General features: G+C 41.3%; 1 protein-coding gene across 12 annotated transcripts in view; it reads right to left on the bottom strand.

The window, feature by feature from the left end:
* Positions 1 to 14,215, bottom strand: part of LOC128702903 (uncharacterized protein F09G8.5) — a 138,326-nt gene extending 124,111 nt beyond the window's left edge. For all 12 annotated transcript variants that reach the window (XM_070102599.1, XM_070102607.1, XM_070102601.1 and 9 more), the window contains exons 1-2: positions 14,060 to 14,215; positions 11,611 to 11,676 (exon numbers count right to left, since the gene is read on the bottom strand). In XM_070102599.1, coding sequence (XP_069958700.1) covers positions 11,611 to 11,676; positions 14,060 to 14,139 — 146 coding nt within the window. In that variant the 5' untranslated portion in view covers positions 14,140 to 14,215. The remainder of the gene's footprint in view (positions 1 to 11,610; positions 11,677 to 14,059) is intronic.
* Positions 14,216 to 14,453: the final 238 nt, after the last annotated feature.

The following is a 14,453-nucleotide window of genomic DNA, read 5'->3' as shown; positions in this document are numbered from 1 at the left end:
CCAGTGAGTGAGAGAGAGATGCAAGCAGGCGGGTGGGCAGGTGCGCGCATGCGTGGCTGCATGCACGGGTGCGTTCGTGCATTTGCGGGTTCATGTGTGCACGTGCTTGCCATATTTCTTATTATTTGTTTTTGAACTGCATGGTGGTAGAATGTGCTCCTTACAATTTCCACTTTGCAAATACAGTGGACCCCCGCATAACGATGGCATCACATAGCGATTATTTCGCATACCGCTTACTTTAATCGCAAAATTTTTGCCGCGCATACCGATTAAAAACCCGCTCACCGATTTTCGTCCGAGACGCGTCCAATGTGCGCCCTCAGCCAGCCTCACATGTGCCGCCTGTGCCATTGTTTACCAGCCAGCCTCCGCGGTAACATCCAAGCATACACTCGGAATATTTCGTATTATTACAGTGTTTTCGGTGCTGTTTCTGGAAAATAAGTGACCATGGGCCCCAAGAAAGCTTCTAGTGCCAACCCTACACCAATAAGGGTGAGAATTACTATAGAAATGAAGAAAGAGATCATTGATAAGTATGAAAGTGGAGTGCGTATAGCCGACCTAGTCAAGCTGTACAAGAAACCCCAATCAACCATCGCTACTATTGTGGGCACCAGAAAGACAATCAAGGAAGCTGTTCTTGCCAAAGGTTTAACTGTGTTTTCGAAACAAAGATCGCAAGTGATGGAAGATGTTGAGAGACTCTTATTGGTGTGGATAAATGAAAAACAGATAGCAGGAGATAGCGTCTCTCAAGCGATCATATGTGAAAAGGCTAGGAAGTTGCATGAGGATTTAATTAAAAAAATGCCTGCAACTAGTGATGATGTGAGTGAATTTAAGGCCAGCAAAGGTTGGTTTGAGAGATTTAAGAAGCGTAGTGGCATCCATAGTGTGATAAGGCATGGTGAGGCTGCCAGTTCGGACCACAAAGCGGCTGAAAAATATGTGCAGGAATTCAAGGAGTACATAGAAACTGAAGGACTGAAACCTGAACAAGTGTTTAATTGTGATGAAACAGGCCTGTTCTGGAAGAAAATGCCAAGCAGGACCTACATTACTCAGGAGGAAAAGGCACTCCCAGGACATAAGCCTATGAAAGACAGGCTTACTCTTCTCATGTGTGCCAATGCTACTGGTGATTGCAAAGTGAAGCCTTTATTAGTGTATCACTCTGAAACTCCCAGAGTGTTCAGGCAAAAGAATGTCCTCAAGGATAATTTGTGTGTGCTGTGGAGGGCAAACAGTAAGGCATGGGTCACTAGGGAATTTTTCTATAACTGGTTACACCATGCATTTGCCCCCAATGTGAAAGATTACCTAACTGAAAAGAAATTAGAACTTAAGTGCCTCCTGGTGTTAGACAATGCCCCTGGTCATCCTACAGACGTGGCAGAGCGACTTTATGGGGACATGAGCTTCATTAAGGTGAAGTTTTTGCCTCCTAATACCACTCCTCTCCTGCAGCCCATGGACCAGCAGGTTATTTCCAACTTCAAGAAACTGTACACAAAAGCTCTGTTTGAAAGGTGCTTTGTAGTGACCTCAGAAACTCAACTGACTCTAAGAGAGTTTTGGAGAGATCACTTTAATATCCTCAATTGTGTAAACCTTATAGGTAAGGCTTGGGAGGAAGTGACTAAGAGGACCTTGAACTCTGCTTGGAAGAAACTGTGGCCAGAATGTGTAGACAAAAGGGATTTTGAAGGGTTTGAGGCTAACCCTGAGATGATTATGCCAGTTGAGGAATCCATTGTGGCATTGGGAAAGTCCTTGGGGTTGGAGGTTAGTGGGGAGGATGTGGAAGAGTTGGTGGAGGAGGACAATGAAGAACTAACCACTGATGAGCTGATAGATCAACTTCAAGAGCAAGAGGCCAGACCTGGGGAAACTGGTTCAGAGGAGGGGAGAGAGAAATTGAAGAAGTTGCCTACTACAAAGATTAAGGAAATCTGTGCAAAGTGGCTTGAAGTGCAAACCTTCATGGATGAAAATCACCCTCACACAGCTATTGCAAGCCGTGCTGGTGATTATTACACTGACAATGTTGTGAAACACTTTAGGCAAGTCATAAAGGAACGAGAGGTACAGGCCACTATGGACAGATATCTTGTGCGAAAGAAGTCCAGTGACTCTGAAGCTGGCCCTAGTGGCATTAAAAGAAGAAGGGAAGTAACCCCAGAAAAGGACTTGCTACCTCAAGTCCTAATGGAAGGGGATTCCCCTTCTAAACAGTAAGAAGATAATGCTCTCCCCTCCTCCCATCCCATCAATCATCACCAGATCTTCAATAAAAGTAAGTGTCATGTAAGTGTGCATGCCTTTTTCAGTTTGTGTGTATTAAAATTAACATTTCATGTGGTAAAAAATTTTTTTTTTCATACTTTTGGGTGTCTTGCACGGATTAATTTTATTTCCATTATTTCTTATGGGGAAAATTCATTCACATAACGATTATTTCGCATAACAATTACCCCTCTTGCACGGATTAAAATCGTTAACCGGGGGTCCACTATACAGTGGAACCTCAAAAATCGAACTGCTCCCAACATGACCAATTATGTAAGTGTATTTTTGTAAGTGCTTTTATAAGTGTATTTTTGAGGGTCTGAAATGGACTAAACTAATTTACATTATTCCTGATGGGAATAACAAAAAAACGCACAATACCGTGACTGGAACGATACACAAATAACCCGCACATAAAAGAGAGAAGCTTACGAAGACGTTTCGGTCCAACTTAGACCATTGACAAAGTCACACTAACCAGAAGTGGAGCAGGACGGCTATATATAGGCAGGAAGAGGTGGAGGTAGTAGTAGTAGTAGTAGTAGTACAAGAATGGTATATAATACCGACATGATGAAATTAAGACACATGCGCAACACCCGGGCATCCCTATCGTAGACATTTCGCCATCCAGCCAGCCACTGGATGGCGAAACGTCCACAACAAAGACAACCAGACGCCACACATGTGTCTTAATTTCATCAGTAGTTGTAGTAGCAGTAGTAGTAGAAGAGGTAGTAGTAGTGGTAGTGGTAGAAGTGGGAAATAAGGAGGAGGAGCCAGTCAAATACAAAGGAAGGGGAGCACTGCAAGAGAGCTAGGTGCCCACTGAGGGAGAGCAAGCGCACAGAGGTGCGTGAAAGGGGAAGTGGGAAATAAATGAAGAAGGAACAGAAACACGAGACAGAAGAGAGAAAGACAACCCAGAGGAGAAAAGGAAAGAGGAAAGGGGAAGAGGGAGAAGAAGAAAAAAGAAAGAAAAATTGAGGAGTCAGGTTAAGTCCTCATTTTTTCTTTTTCTTTTTCTTCTTCTCCCTCTTCCCCTTTCCTTTTCTCCTCTGGGTTGTCTTTCTCTCTTCTGTCTCGTGTTTCTGTTCCTTCTTCATTTATTTCCCACTTCCCCTTTCACGCACCTCTGTGCGCTTGCTCTCCCTCAGTGGGCACCTAGCTCTCTTGCAGTGCTCCCCTTCCTTTGTATTTGACTGGCTCGTCCTCCTTATTTCCCACTTCTACCACTACCACTACTACTAACTCTTCTACTACTACTGCTACTACAACTACTGATGAAATTAAGACATGTGTGGCATCTGGTTGTCTTTGTTGTGGACATTTTGCCATCCAGTGGCTGGCTGGATGGCGAAACGTCTACGATAGGGATGCCCGGGTGTTGCGCATGTGTCTTAATTTCATCATGTCGGTATTATATACCGTTCTTGTACTACTACTACTACTACCTCCACCTCTTCCTGCCTATATATAGCTGTCCTGCTCCACTTCTGGTTAGTGTGACTTTGTCAATGGTCCAAGTCGGACCGAAACGTCGTCGTAAGCTTCTCACCAATATTCAAAACACTCAACCTACTCACCATACAAAACATCCATACTTATTACTGCACCTATTACATACATAGAACACTTAACTCTGATATTAACCCTCCCCTCAAACATCTCCTTGCCAACCTCAACAGAACACATGACCATAACACAAGGCACAGATCACTCTTTGATGTTCCTCGTGTCCATCTCACGCTATGCAAAAACTCAATGCACATAAAAGGCCCTAAAATCTGGAATTCATTACCTGTAAATATAAAAGAAACACTACCTGTTTATAAATTCAAGTCTCTTCTCAAAGATCACTTACTCACTCAAAACCAAATAAATACTGAATAACTGAACCTTATAAATTGTATATCCTAAATGTTACTCACAATTATATCACACAAATGTTAAACCTAGGACCCAATCTAACTTTGTTATTTTTTTAAATACACTACCTAACAGAATACTCCATTCGACTGAATGTACAGCAATGCATGCAACCATATGACCTGTCTTTGTAATACTCATTTGTGCTTTATAGTTATCTGTTTACAATAATGTTTTATCACTGATTTCATCATTGCTTAGTTAATCTTAAGTTAATTTTAAGCCAGCCCGTAATGCTATGCATATAAGTGGCTTTGGCATGCTGCTCTTACCTGTATTTTTTTGTACCTTTGTATGTATGCTAAAATTACTAAATAAATAAATAAATAAATGTGCAGGTTATTTGTGTATTCCTGATGGGAATAAATTCATTCGGTAAAGGCACTCGAACAGCCTTCTGGACTGAAGAAAGTTCGATATTTGAGGTTCCACTGTATGTATAGCCTCTCCTCACTTAGCGACGTACTCGTTTACCGACGCCTTGGACTTACGACAGGCTCTCTGGCAAGAGGCGTGGAGTTAAAAGATAAAGAATCACACACAAAGTGGGAGTTGTCACAGCTGCTCTTTGCTGATGACACTGTGCTCTTGGGAGATTCTGAAGAGAAGTTGCAGAGATTGGTGGATGAATTTGGTAGGGTGTGCAAAAGTAGAAAATTAAAGGTGAATACAGGAAAGAGTAAGGTTATGAGGATAACAAAAAGATTAGGTGATGAAAGATTGAATATCAGATTGGAGGGAGAGAGTATGGAGGAGGTAAATGTATTCAGATATTTGGGAGTGGACGTGTCAGCGGATGGGTCTATGAAACATGAGGTGAATCATAGAATTGATGAGGGGAAAAGAGTGAGTGGTGCACTTAGGAGTCTGTGGAGACAAAGAACTTTGTCCTTGGAGGCAAAGAGCGGAATGTATGAGAGTATAGTTTTACCAACGCTCTTATATGGGCGTGAAGCATGGGTGATGAATGTTGCAGCGAGGAGAAGGCTGGAGGCAGTGGAGATGTCATGTCTGAGGGCAATGTGTGGTGTGAATATAATGCAGAGAATTCGTAGTTTGGAAGTTAGGAGGAGGTGCGGGATTACCAAAACTGTTGTCCAGAGGGCTGAGGAAGGGTTGTTGAGGTGGTTCGGACATGTAGAGAGAATGGAGCGAAGCAGAATCACTTCAAGAGTGTATCAGTCTGTAGTGGAAGGAAGGCGGGGTAGGGGTCGGCCTAGGAAAGGTTGGAGAGAGGGGGTAAAGGAGGTTTTGTGTGCGAGGGGCTTGGACTTCCAGCAGGCATGCGTGAGCGTGTTTGATAGGAGTGAATGGAGACAAATGGTTTTTAATACTTGGAGTGTGAGCAAAGTAACATTTATGAAGGGGTTCAGGGAAACTGGCAGGCCAGACTTGAGTCCTGGAGATGGGAAGTACAGTGCCTGCACTCTGAAGGAGGGGTGTTAATGTTGCAGTTTAAAAACTGTAGTGTAAAGCACCCTTCTGGCAAGACAGTGATGGAGTGAATGATGGTGAAAGTTTTTCTTTTTCGGGCCACCCTGCCTTGGTGGGAATCGGCCAGTGTGATAATAAAAAAAAAAAAAAAATAATGTATAGTAGTGCTGATTTCCTTTATTCTGTTTATTTCAATATACAGTGCACTACTGTATAAACATTTAAAAATATACCAGAAATGTTATAAATGGTGCAAAAGTGACATTAAAACAATATCAAAGATGGTTGACACAAACCCACAACCATTATAGTATGCTCCTCACTTAGCGACGAATTCGTTTAACAACATGGTCTTAGGAACGGAACTCCGTTAACCCTTTGACTGTCGCGGCCGTATATATACGTCTTACGAGGTACCGTGTTTGACGTATATATGCTCATAAATTCTAGCGGCTTTAAATCAAGCAGAAGAAAGCTGGTAGGCCCACATGTGAGAGAATGGGTCTGTGTGGTAAGTGTGCACAATATAAAATAAATCCTGGAGCATGCAGTGCATAATGAGAAAAAAAAACTCCGACCTTTATTTTTTAATTAAAATGCCAACTTTGTGGTCTATTTTCGTATAGTATTTATGGTTGTATTCTCATTTTCTTGGTCTCATGTGATAGAATGGAAAACATATTATAGAAATAGAGGTGATTTTGATTGATTTTACTATAAAAAGAACCTGGAAATGGAGCTCAAAGTAGGGGAAATGTTTGATTTTTGCCGATGTTCAAAAGTAAACAAATGATGTCATTGTCTAATAAATGTCCAACTAGCCATTCTAATATGCAGTCATGAATGGGTTGATGTTATTTATACAATTATTACAGTATTGCAGTAGTCTGCATAATAGTAAATCTTTTATTTTTTGTTTGAATAAAAATTCAAAATAGAAAGCAAGAGTAATATCAGAGGGGCCTGGAGACATGACTGATGAACAAAGAAAATGTTATTTTAGAGCCAGGAATGTCTGCATTGTTCATTCTGGACCTTATTTTGAAATTGTCATATTTTTTAATTTTCATGAAATTGGCCAAATTGCAAATTTCTGACCACGTTATTGGGTAGTTGAAATAGGTAAATGGGCAGTTTCTTGTACTCAATCGATAGAAAAAACGATGTTCTAAAGAAATAACTATGAGTTTGGTCGACTGGAACAATGGAATTAGCCAAAAATAGGGCTCAAAGTGGGCAAAATCGCCAATTTGTAAATATCGCTGAGGTCGCTAACTTCGCAAGAGCGTAATTCCGTCAGTTTTCCATCAAATTTTGTTTTTTTGGTGTCATTACAATCGGGAAAAGATTCTCTATCATTTCATAAGAAAATATATATATATATATTTTTTTTTTTTAAATTTTGCAACACCAGGAGACGCCTCAGGATTGGGGGTTGCGACAGTCAAGGGGTTAAGTGAGTAGAGGCTGTATTCCTTGATTTAATCCTGTGGCAATGAGTGCTAACGGTGCACTGTGCACCCCTGATGTTAATAGCAATTAGCCTATGGTAAATCTGGTTTCACTATATGTTGTTTCGCTTAAAGTTGCAGTTTCGAAGAACCTATCAACAATATTAAATGAGGACTTATTATACTTTATTATAAACCTTACCCAACTAATCAACACACAATTTGTTCTTTATGAAAAATTATGAGACAATGACAAAGAAAGAAGCAAAAAATAAATAAAAATTGGAAGACACTTGGTCCAGCTTGAATCAATACCATAAGGCAAAAGAGAAACAACGGCCAGAGTTTGTTAAGAGGGAAGAGGTGGTAAAACATGAAGACACACAGTCCTGTGTATTCTGAGGATTAGAATGTGCTGGAAGAGGAATGCACCTACAAAAATGTAACAATGTCAGAGATAAAATTCATATTTATGTGAATGAGGACCAATTTAATAATAAAGATGGCTTCAATGAAAACTTAAGAGGAAAAGATGATTTTTAGGTGACCAGCTAATACAATGGTTATAATCCCTAACATGGCAAATAAAAAAAATCAGTGTTAGTTTTAACAAGGAAAACACAACTGAGACTACAGCACATCCATCTAACAATGTGTTCTAGGTGGGATACACAAATAACCCACACATAGGAGAGAGGAGCTTATGATGACAATTTGGTCCAACTTGGACCATTTACAAAGTCACGCAAAAAAACATAGAGAGGAGGGAGTAAATAGGACAGCAGACAGGGGGGGGAGAGGAGGAGGAGGAGGAGGAGGAGGAGGAGGAGGAGGAGGAGGAGGAGGAGGAGGAGGAGGAGGAGGAGGAGGAGGAGGAGGAGGAGGAGGAGGAGGAGGAGGAGGAGGAGGAGGAGGAGGAGGAGGAGGAGGAGGAGGAGGAGGAGGAGGAGGAGGAGGAGGAGGAGGAGGAGGAGGAGGAGAGGAGGAGGAGGAGGAGGAGGAGGAGGAGGAGGAGGAGGAGGAGGAGGAGGAGGAGGAGGAGGAGGAGGAGGAGGAGGAGGAGGAGGAGGAGGAGGAGGAGGAGGAGGAGGAGGAGGAGGAGGAGGAGGAGGAGGAGGAGGAGGAGGAGGAGGAGGAGGAGGAGGAGGAGGAGGAGGAGGAGGAGGAGGAGGAGGAGGAGGAGGAGGAGGAGGAGGAGGAGGAGGAGGAGGAGGAGGAGGAGGAGGAGGAGGAGGAGGAGGAGGAGGAGGAGGAGGAGGAGGAGGAGGAGGAGGAGGAGGAGGAGGAGGAGGAGGAGGAGGAGGAGGAGGAGGAGGAGGAGGAGGAGGAGGAGGAGGAGGAGGAGGAGGAGGAGAGGAGGAGGAGGAGGAGGAGGAGGAGGAGGAGGAGGAGGAGGAGGAGGAGGAGGAGGAGGAGGAGGAGGAGGAGGAGGAGGAGGAGGAGGAGGAGGAGGAGGAGGAGGAGGAGGAGGAGGAGGAGGAGGAGGAGGAGGAGGAGGAGGAGGGAAGGAAGTATAATTGTATTTGTGTGTACCTGTTAGATAAAAAGAGATAGACAGAGACAGATAGACAAAGACAGAGACAGACAGACAGACCCTAAAATTGGGGTTAACATCACTTTCCTCTTAAAAGGGGAGTGTTAATAAGACATTACATCAATGAATCTTTGGTGTTTGCTGAACCGTTTGCTCAAGCTGGCACTCAATTTAACTGGCACTCCCACAAGGCACTAAGTGGTCCCAGATTTTTTTAATGTGGTGCAAATCAAGTGTTAAGACCCATTCTATGCTGACCAGGCATCTCAGGCCAATCATGCCAAATTCGGAGGCAAGAAAATCAAAATATATACATATATACATATGGGGCGCTGGCAGTAAGAACATATATATACATTTGGACCGTTTAGGGGTTAAGCCTTCACAGATCAAGTCTTGGTGGATTAAACCTCGTATTAAATATTAATTACATGAATCTTATCCCAAATTTTGTTTCTTTAGATGTAATCCCCTTTCAGCATATTATCAGCCATCAAAACATAACTATCTGACCTTTCATACAGCTTATTACAATCTTTGTCACAACTAACTACAATATGGGTGGGGCTCGAACTCATGGCAAGCGAGTCTTAAACTCCAGGCCAGTGCATAAGCTGGCTACAATAAAATTCATCCAACTAGGTATATTTATACACCATAGGGAGGTTAGCATGGGTCCTACTGTGACCACAAATGCAAGTTTTTACAGACGAATCTCCTGCCAGCGTGGCCATGATGAAATCTAGCTCAAGTCCCCTCAATGAACCTTATTGTAGCCAGCTGGCCAAGTGTCTTACGCTGGCCTGGAATTTTATGACTCACTTGCTGTAAGTTCAAGCCCCACCTGTACCATGGTTTGTTTGCAATCGTGTTATTATGATTTGTCATGACTACTTCACACTTAATAACCTGTCTCTTCTGTGGGGTAAATATGAATATTTTTATTAATTTTATTATCACACTGGCCGATTTCCACCAAGGCAGGGTGGCCCGAAAAAGAAACTTTCACCATCATTCACTCCATCACTGTCTTGCCAGAAGGGTGTTTTACACTACAGTTTTTAAACTGCAACATTAACACCCCTCCTTCAGAGTGCGGGCACTGTACTTTCTATCTCCAGGACTCAAGTCCGGCCTGCCGGTTTCCCTGAATCCCTTCATAAATGTTACTTTGCTCACACTCCAACAACATGTCAAGTATTAAAAACCATTTGTCTCCATTCACTCCTATCAAACATGCTCACGCATGCCTGCTGCAAGTCCAAGCCCCTCGCACACAAAACCTCCTTTACCCCCTCCCTCCAACCTTTCCTAGGCCAACCCTTACCCCGCCTTCCTTCCACTACAGACTGATACACTCTTGAAGTCATTCTGTTTCGCTCCATTCTCTCTACATGTCCGAACCACCTCAACAACCCTTCCTCAGCCCTCTGGACAACAGTTTTGGTAATCCCACACCTCCTCCTAACTTCCAAACTATGAATTCTCTGCATTATATTCACACCACACATTGCCCTCAGACATGACATCTCCACTGCCTCCAGCCTTCTCCTCACTGCAACATTCATCACCCATGCTTCACACCCATATAAGAGTGTTGGTAAAACTATACCCTCATACATTCCCCTCTTTGCCTCCAAGGACAAAGTTCTTTGTCTCCACCGATTCCTAAGTGCACTGCTCACCCTTTGCCCTTCATCAATTCTATGATTCACCCCATCTTTCATAGACCCATCCGCTGACACGTCCACTCCCAAATATCTGGATACATTCACCTCCTCCATACTCTCTCCCTCCAATCTGATATCCAATCTTTCATCACCTAATCTTTTTGTTATCCTCATAACCTTACTCTTTCCTGTATTCACTTTTAATTTTCTTCTTTTGCATACCCTACCAAATTCATCCACCAACCTCTGCAACTTCTCTTCAGAATCTCCCAAGAGCACAGTGTCATCAGCAAAGAGCAACTGTGACAACTCCCACTTTATGTGCGATTCTTTATCTTTTAACTCCACGCCTCTTGCCAAGACCCTCGCATTTACTTCTCTTACAACCCCATCTATAAATATACTAAACAACCACAGTGACATCACGCATCCTTGTCTAAGGCCTACTTTTACTGGGAAATAATCTCCCTCTTTCCTACATACTCTAACTTGACCCTCACTATCCTCGTAAAAACTCTTCACCGCTTTCAGTAACCTACCTCCTACAACATACACCTGCAACATGTAAGGCATTTCACTGAATTAAGTTAATATTTTGCAACTAGGGGCTCTGTCAATCCTATTCATTAACACAGCCCCTAGTGGGAAAAATATTTCCTTAATAAAACATCTTAAGTGTTGCAAAAGTGTCTATACAGTTTGTTGGCACTGATCTACATATAGTACAGGTCCACATCCCTTTGTCCAAAATTCTGAAATTTGAAAAGTTCCAAAAACTGAAGTTTTTTCGTGGAGTGTGGAGCATCAGTCATCTCTGTGATGGGTCACACTGCCATGTGGCAGTGTTAAGAATCATTCTGAAATTCGGAAAAGTCTGAAATTCGAAACAATACAGGCCCCAAGAGTTTCGAATAAAGGGATGTGCTCCTGTACTTACTACTTGTACAACTGCCTCTTCCCTGGTTTTGGACACCCTCTTGCAGTACATATCCATCTGTCCTATGTAAACAGTCCAATTTTTATTCCTAATTTATGTCTAATGATTATATAGTACTGTATTTACTTTGAATGGAAATACATTTACATTATGCAAGCATTAAAATTTTCTCATTTAGGATGTTTAATATTCAACATGCAAATTTATATGAAGACTACAGTGGAAAATTTGAATAGGAATTATGCTTCAAGTTGTGAATTCTGTAATACACAGTAAAAAATTCCAACAAGAAATTTCAATTCAAAAACTTCATTGATACAGTGGCACTCCTATAACTATACCAAATTGAGAACCACTAACCTCAGTGATAAAACTTCAACATTTTCTAACTTCCGCACAACAGAAACATCTGACAGCTCACTGCCCCTGAAAAACAGTTAAACAATAATAACAATAACTCCTCCTTTGATAATATTCAAATATACTAGTGTGGAACTCAGAGAATATACTCATGGACATGATGGTTAAAAGGTCCAAAACTATTCTACAAAATTTATTAGTTAATTAATCTTTAATATGACTGAGACTGGACATTTGAAGGTACTACTCTACCCAAAATTATCATACTAAATTCTGAGATGTTACCATACCAAACTTTGAGAGGTTATATTTGTTTCAGTGAAAAATATTGAACAAGAAACATACAATTTTAACACAAAATAACTATTTCTAACAAAAGTCATCAAGACTGTGTGTAATATAAAATCTAAATGTAAGAATGAATGTGAGAAAATACTTATTCATAACTGCAGATGTTTGGTACAACTTGCCAGGGACTGTGATAAGTACCACTGACTAGACAGTTCTCTTGACATGATCTCAGATTAATTAACTGTAGCATGTTCAATTCAGAATAAAAATAAAATAGGTCAATCCATGGTTGGGGAAAGGTGAGTAAGTTTCCTAACATGTACAAGTTAGTTGATTGCTGTGGATCACATCATGGCAGAGAACTTTAAAAAGAACCTCACAAGAAATAAACACTTCCTGACTTTGCATTAATCCTCTGGGGGGTTACTAAACCAAAAGCTTCTGCCTTAAAGAGGCTAAAATATTATTTCATTACTACAATAGTGTAACTGGACTTGACCAGAACTATAACAATGATTGTGATTAAATAACTAACAAATTTACTTACAAGAAATAAAATACAATTTTGATTTGCTTTATTTTTGATCAGCATTACGTATATATTTGGAGTATACCTAGAGAGGGTTTTGGGGATCCATGCCCTAACGGCTAGTCTGTGACCAGGCCTCATGGTGGTATAGTAAAGACATAACCCAATCCAGGATAACTCAAGAGAGCAAAGCAATGTAGCACATTTCCATTGGGGTCATTTGATCCCCTCTGATCTGTGGTGGCATATGGCTCGAGTGACAGTGCCATCGATATTGAACCTGGGTTTAATTTCAGCACAAGCAGATTAATATTATTACAGCACATTTATGGGGGGGGGGTGCTAAACACATAGTTGACATACAACGCCTAGGGGTATGGAAATCATTCAGGCTCGATCCAAAGATGGGAAGGGCAGATCCAATTCATTAGAACAAAAGCTTCTCTATCTTTAAAGAACCTCTCAAAGGGTCAGCACAAGTGTAAATGTTAGGCATGTCTGTTTGCACCTGTTACCTTTGCTAACATAGCAGTAAGTAGGTATCTGGGTGTTAGCAGACTCTTATGGGTTGTTTCTTGGGATACAGAACCAAAAGATCCCAATGAAAGCCATATACGGTGGTGTTATTGCGTTATCCCAATGGAAATAAGTCACTCTGTCTGACTTTTTTTAGGTTATCCTAGGTACTTTACGCATATGCTGCTATGTATGATAATCTATGTAACTGTATTTGTGTATACCTGAATAAACTTACTTACTAAACCGTTTGCATTTTTAACCTGGAGGGACAGCCACCCAAGATAGCCCATAAAGTCATCAGGGACCATCTTATTTCCACCGGGGTCTTCTCTCCTACGATGTAACCCAAAGCAGTCAACTAACTTTTAGGTACCTACTTAATGGCTGATGAAGAGGCAACAGGTATAAGGAAATATGCCCGTTTCACCTGTGCCAGGAAGTGATCCTGCACCAGTGTGCGAGACTTAAGGACACTACCAAGCAAACCATGAGCATTCAGGACCCACAACAGCTGCCTAACACCCAGGTACCTATTTACTACTGGGAACTAGGGGCAACATGTTTAAAGAAACTTGCCCAAAATTACCACTCGTGATGGAATCAAACCAAGGACCCCAGTAGAAATAAGTCTCTTTGTCTGACTTTTTTGGGCTATCCTAGGTAATTTACACTTTATTTGATAATTGTAGTTATGTGTACCTGTGCCTAAACTTACTAACCCAGGTTCTCAAAGTGTGAGCAGTAGGGGACTACATAACTTGAGTTTATATTCAAGTTCAATACACACTTAATTTTTTATCAATTGTCATATATAGCAACTTAAAAGTAAATTAAACTAGGAAAGCCAAAGTAAAAAAAAAAATGCGACATTTCCGTCAAGGCATTTCAAGGAGCTAAAGCAAAGGCTGACAACAGCATTATTTAAAATAATAAACTATGGCTTTCTCAGTACCATAAAAATAATGATAACCTCTACTGACAAGTAACTGTGGTACTATTATTAACCAAAATCAAAGAAACAGGAGGTGGAGCGGGGAGACATGACTCAGTGACAGCTGTATCTTCCCGTCCCTCCTCTCCCTCACGCCTCACTCTCCTCCTCATACTCACCAGCAATTTAGCTTCCTCACGTTATGTAAATCCGATCCTTTCGATCTGGCAACGACCATATCCTCTGTTAGTTTGACCATTTTGGAAACACTTGCAGTGGTGGTTGAGCTCAGTCCTCGACCTCTCCATAACACCTGGAGAGACACTCGGGTTACTCTTATTTATTACTACAAATTATCTTGAAATGAAAACAGTTTAACCACATGGTTTTTATTTCATATATAAATACATTATCAATGTAAAACAGGTAATAATACCGTAATATTTATATTAGGTATATGCAATTGATTATACAATGAATAAATATGATTATATTTTGGAGAGATATGGGTGAAATAGCCAGACAAATGAATGTTATACTGAACAGTAATACAGCAAATCTATTTAAATATTC

This window comes from Cherax quadricarinatus, chromosome 82 (assembly GCF_038502225.1).
Source record: "Cherax quadricarinatus isolate ZL_2023a chromosome 82, ASM3850222v1, whole genome shotgun sequence".
Lineage (NCBI taxonomy): Eukaryota > Metazoa > Arthropoda > Malacostraca > Decapoda > Parastacidae > Cherax > Cherax quadricarinatus.
The sequence above is the reverse complement of the archived record's forward strand: the minus strand, read 5'-3'. Positions and strand labels throughout refer to the sequence as shown.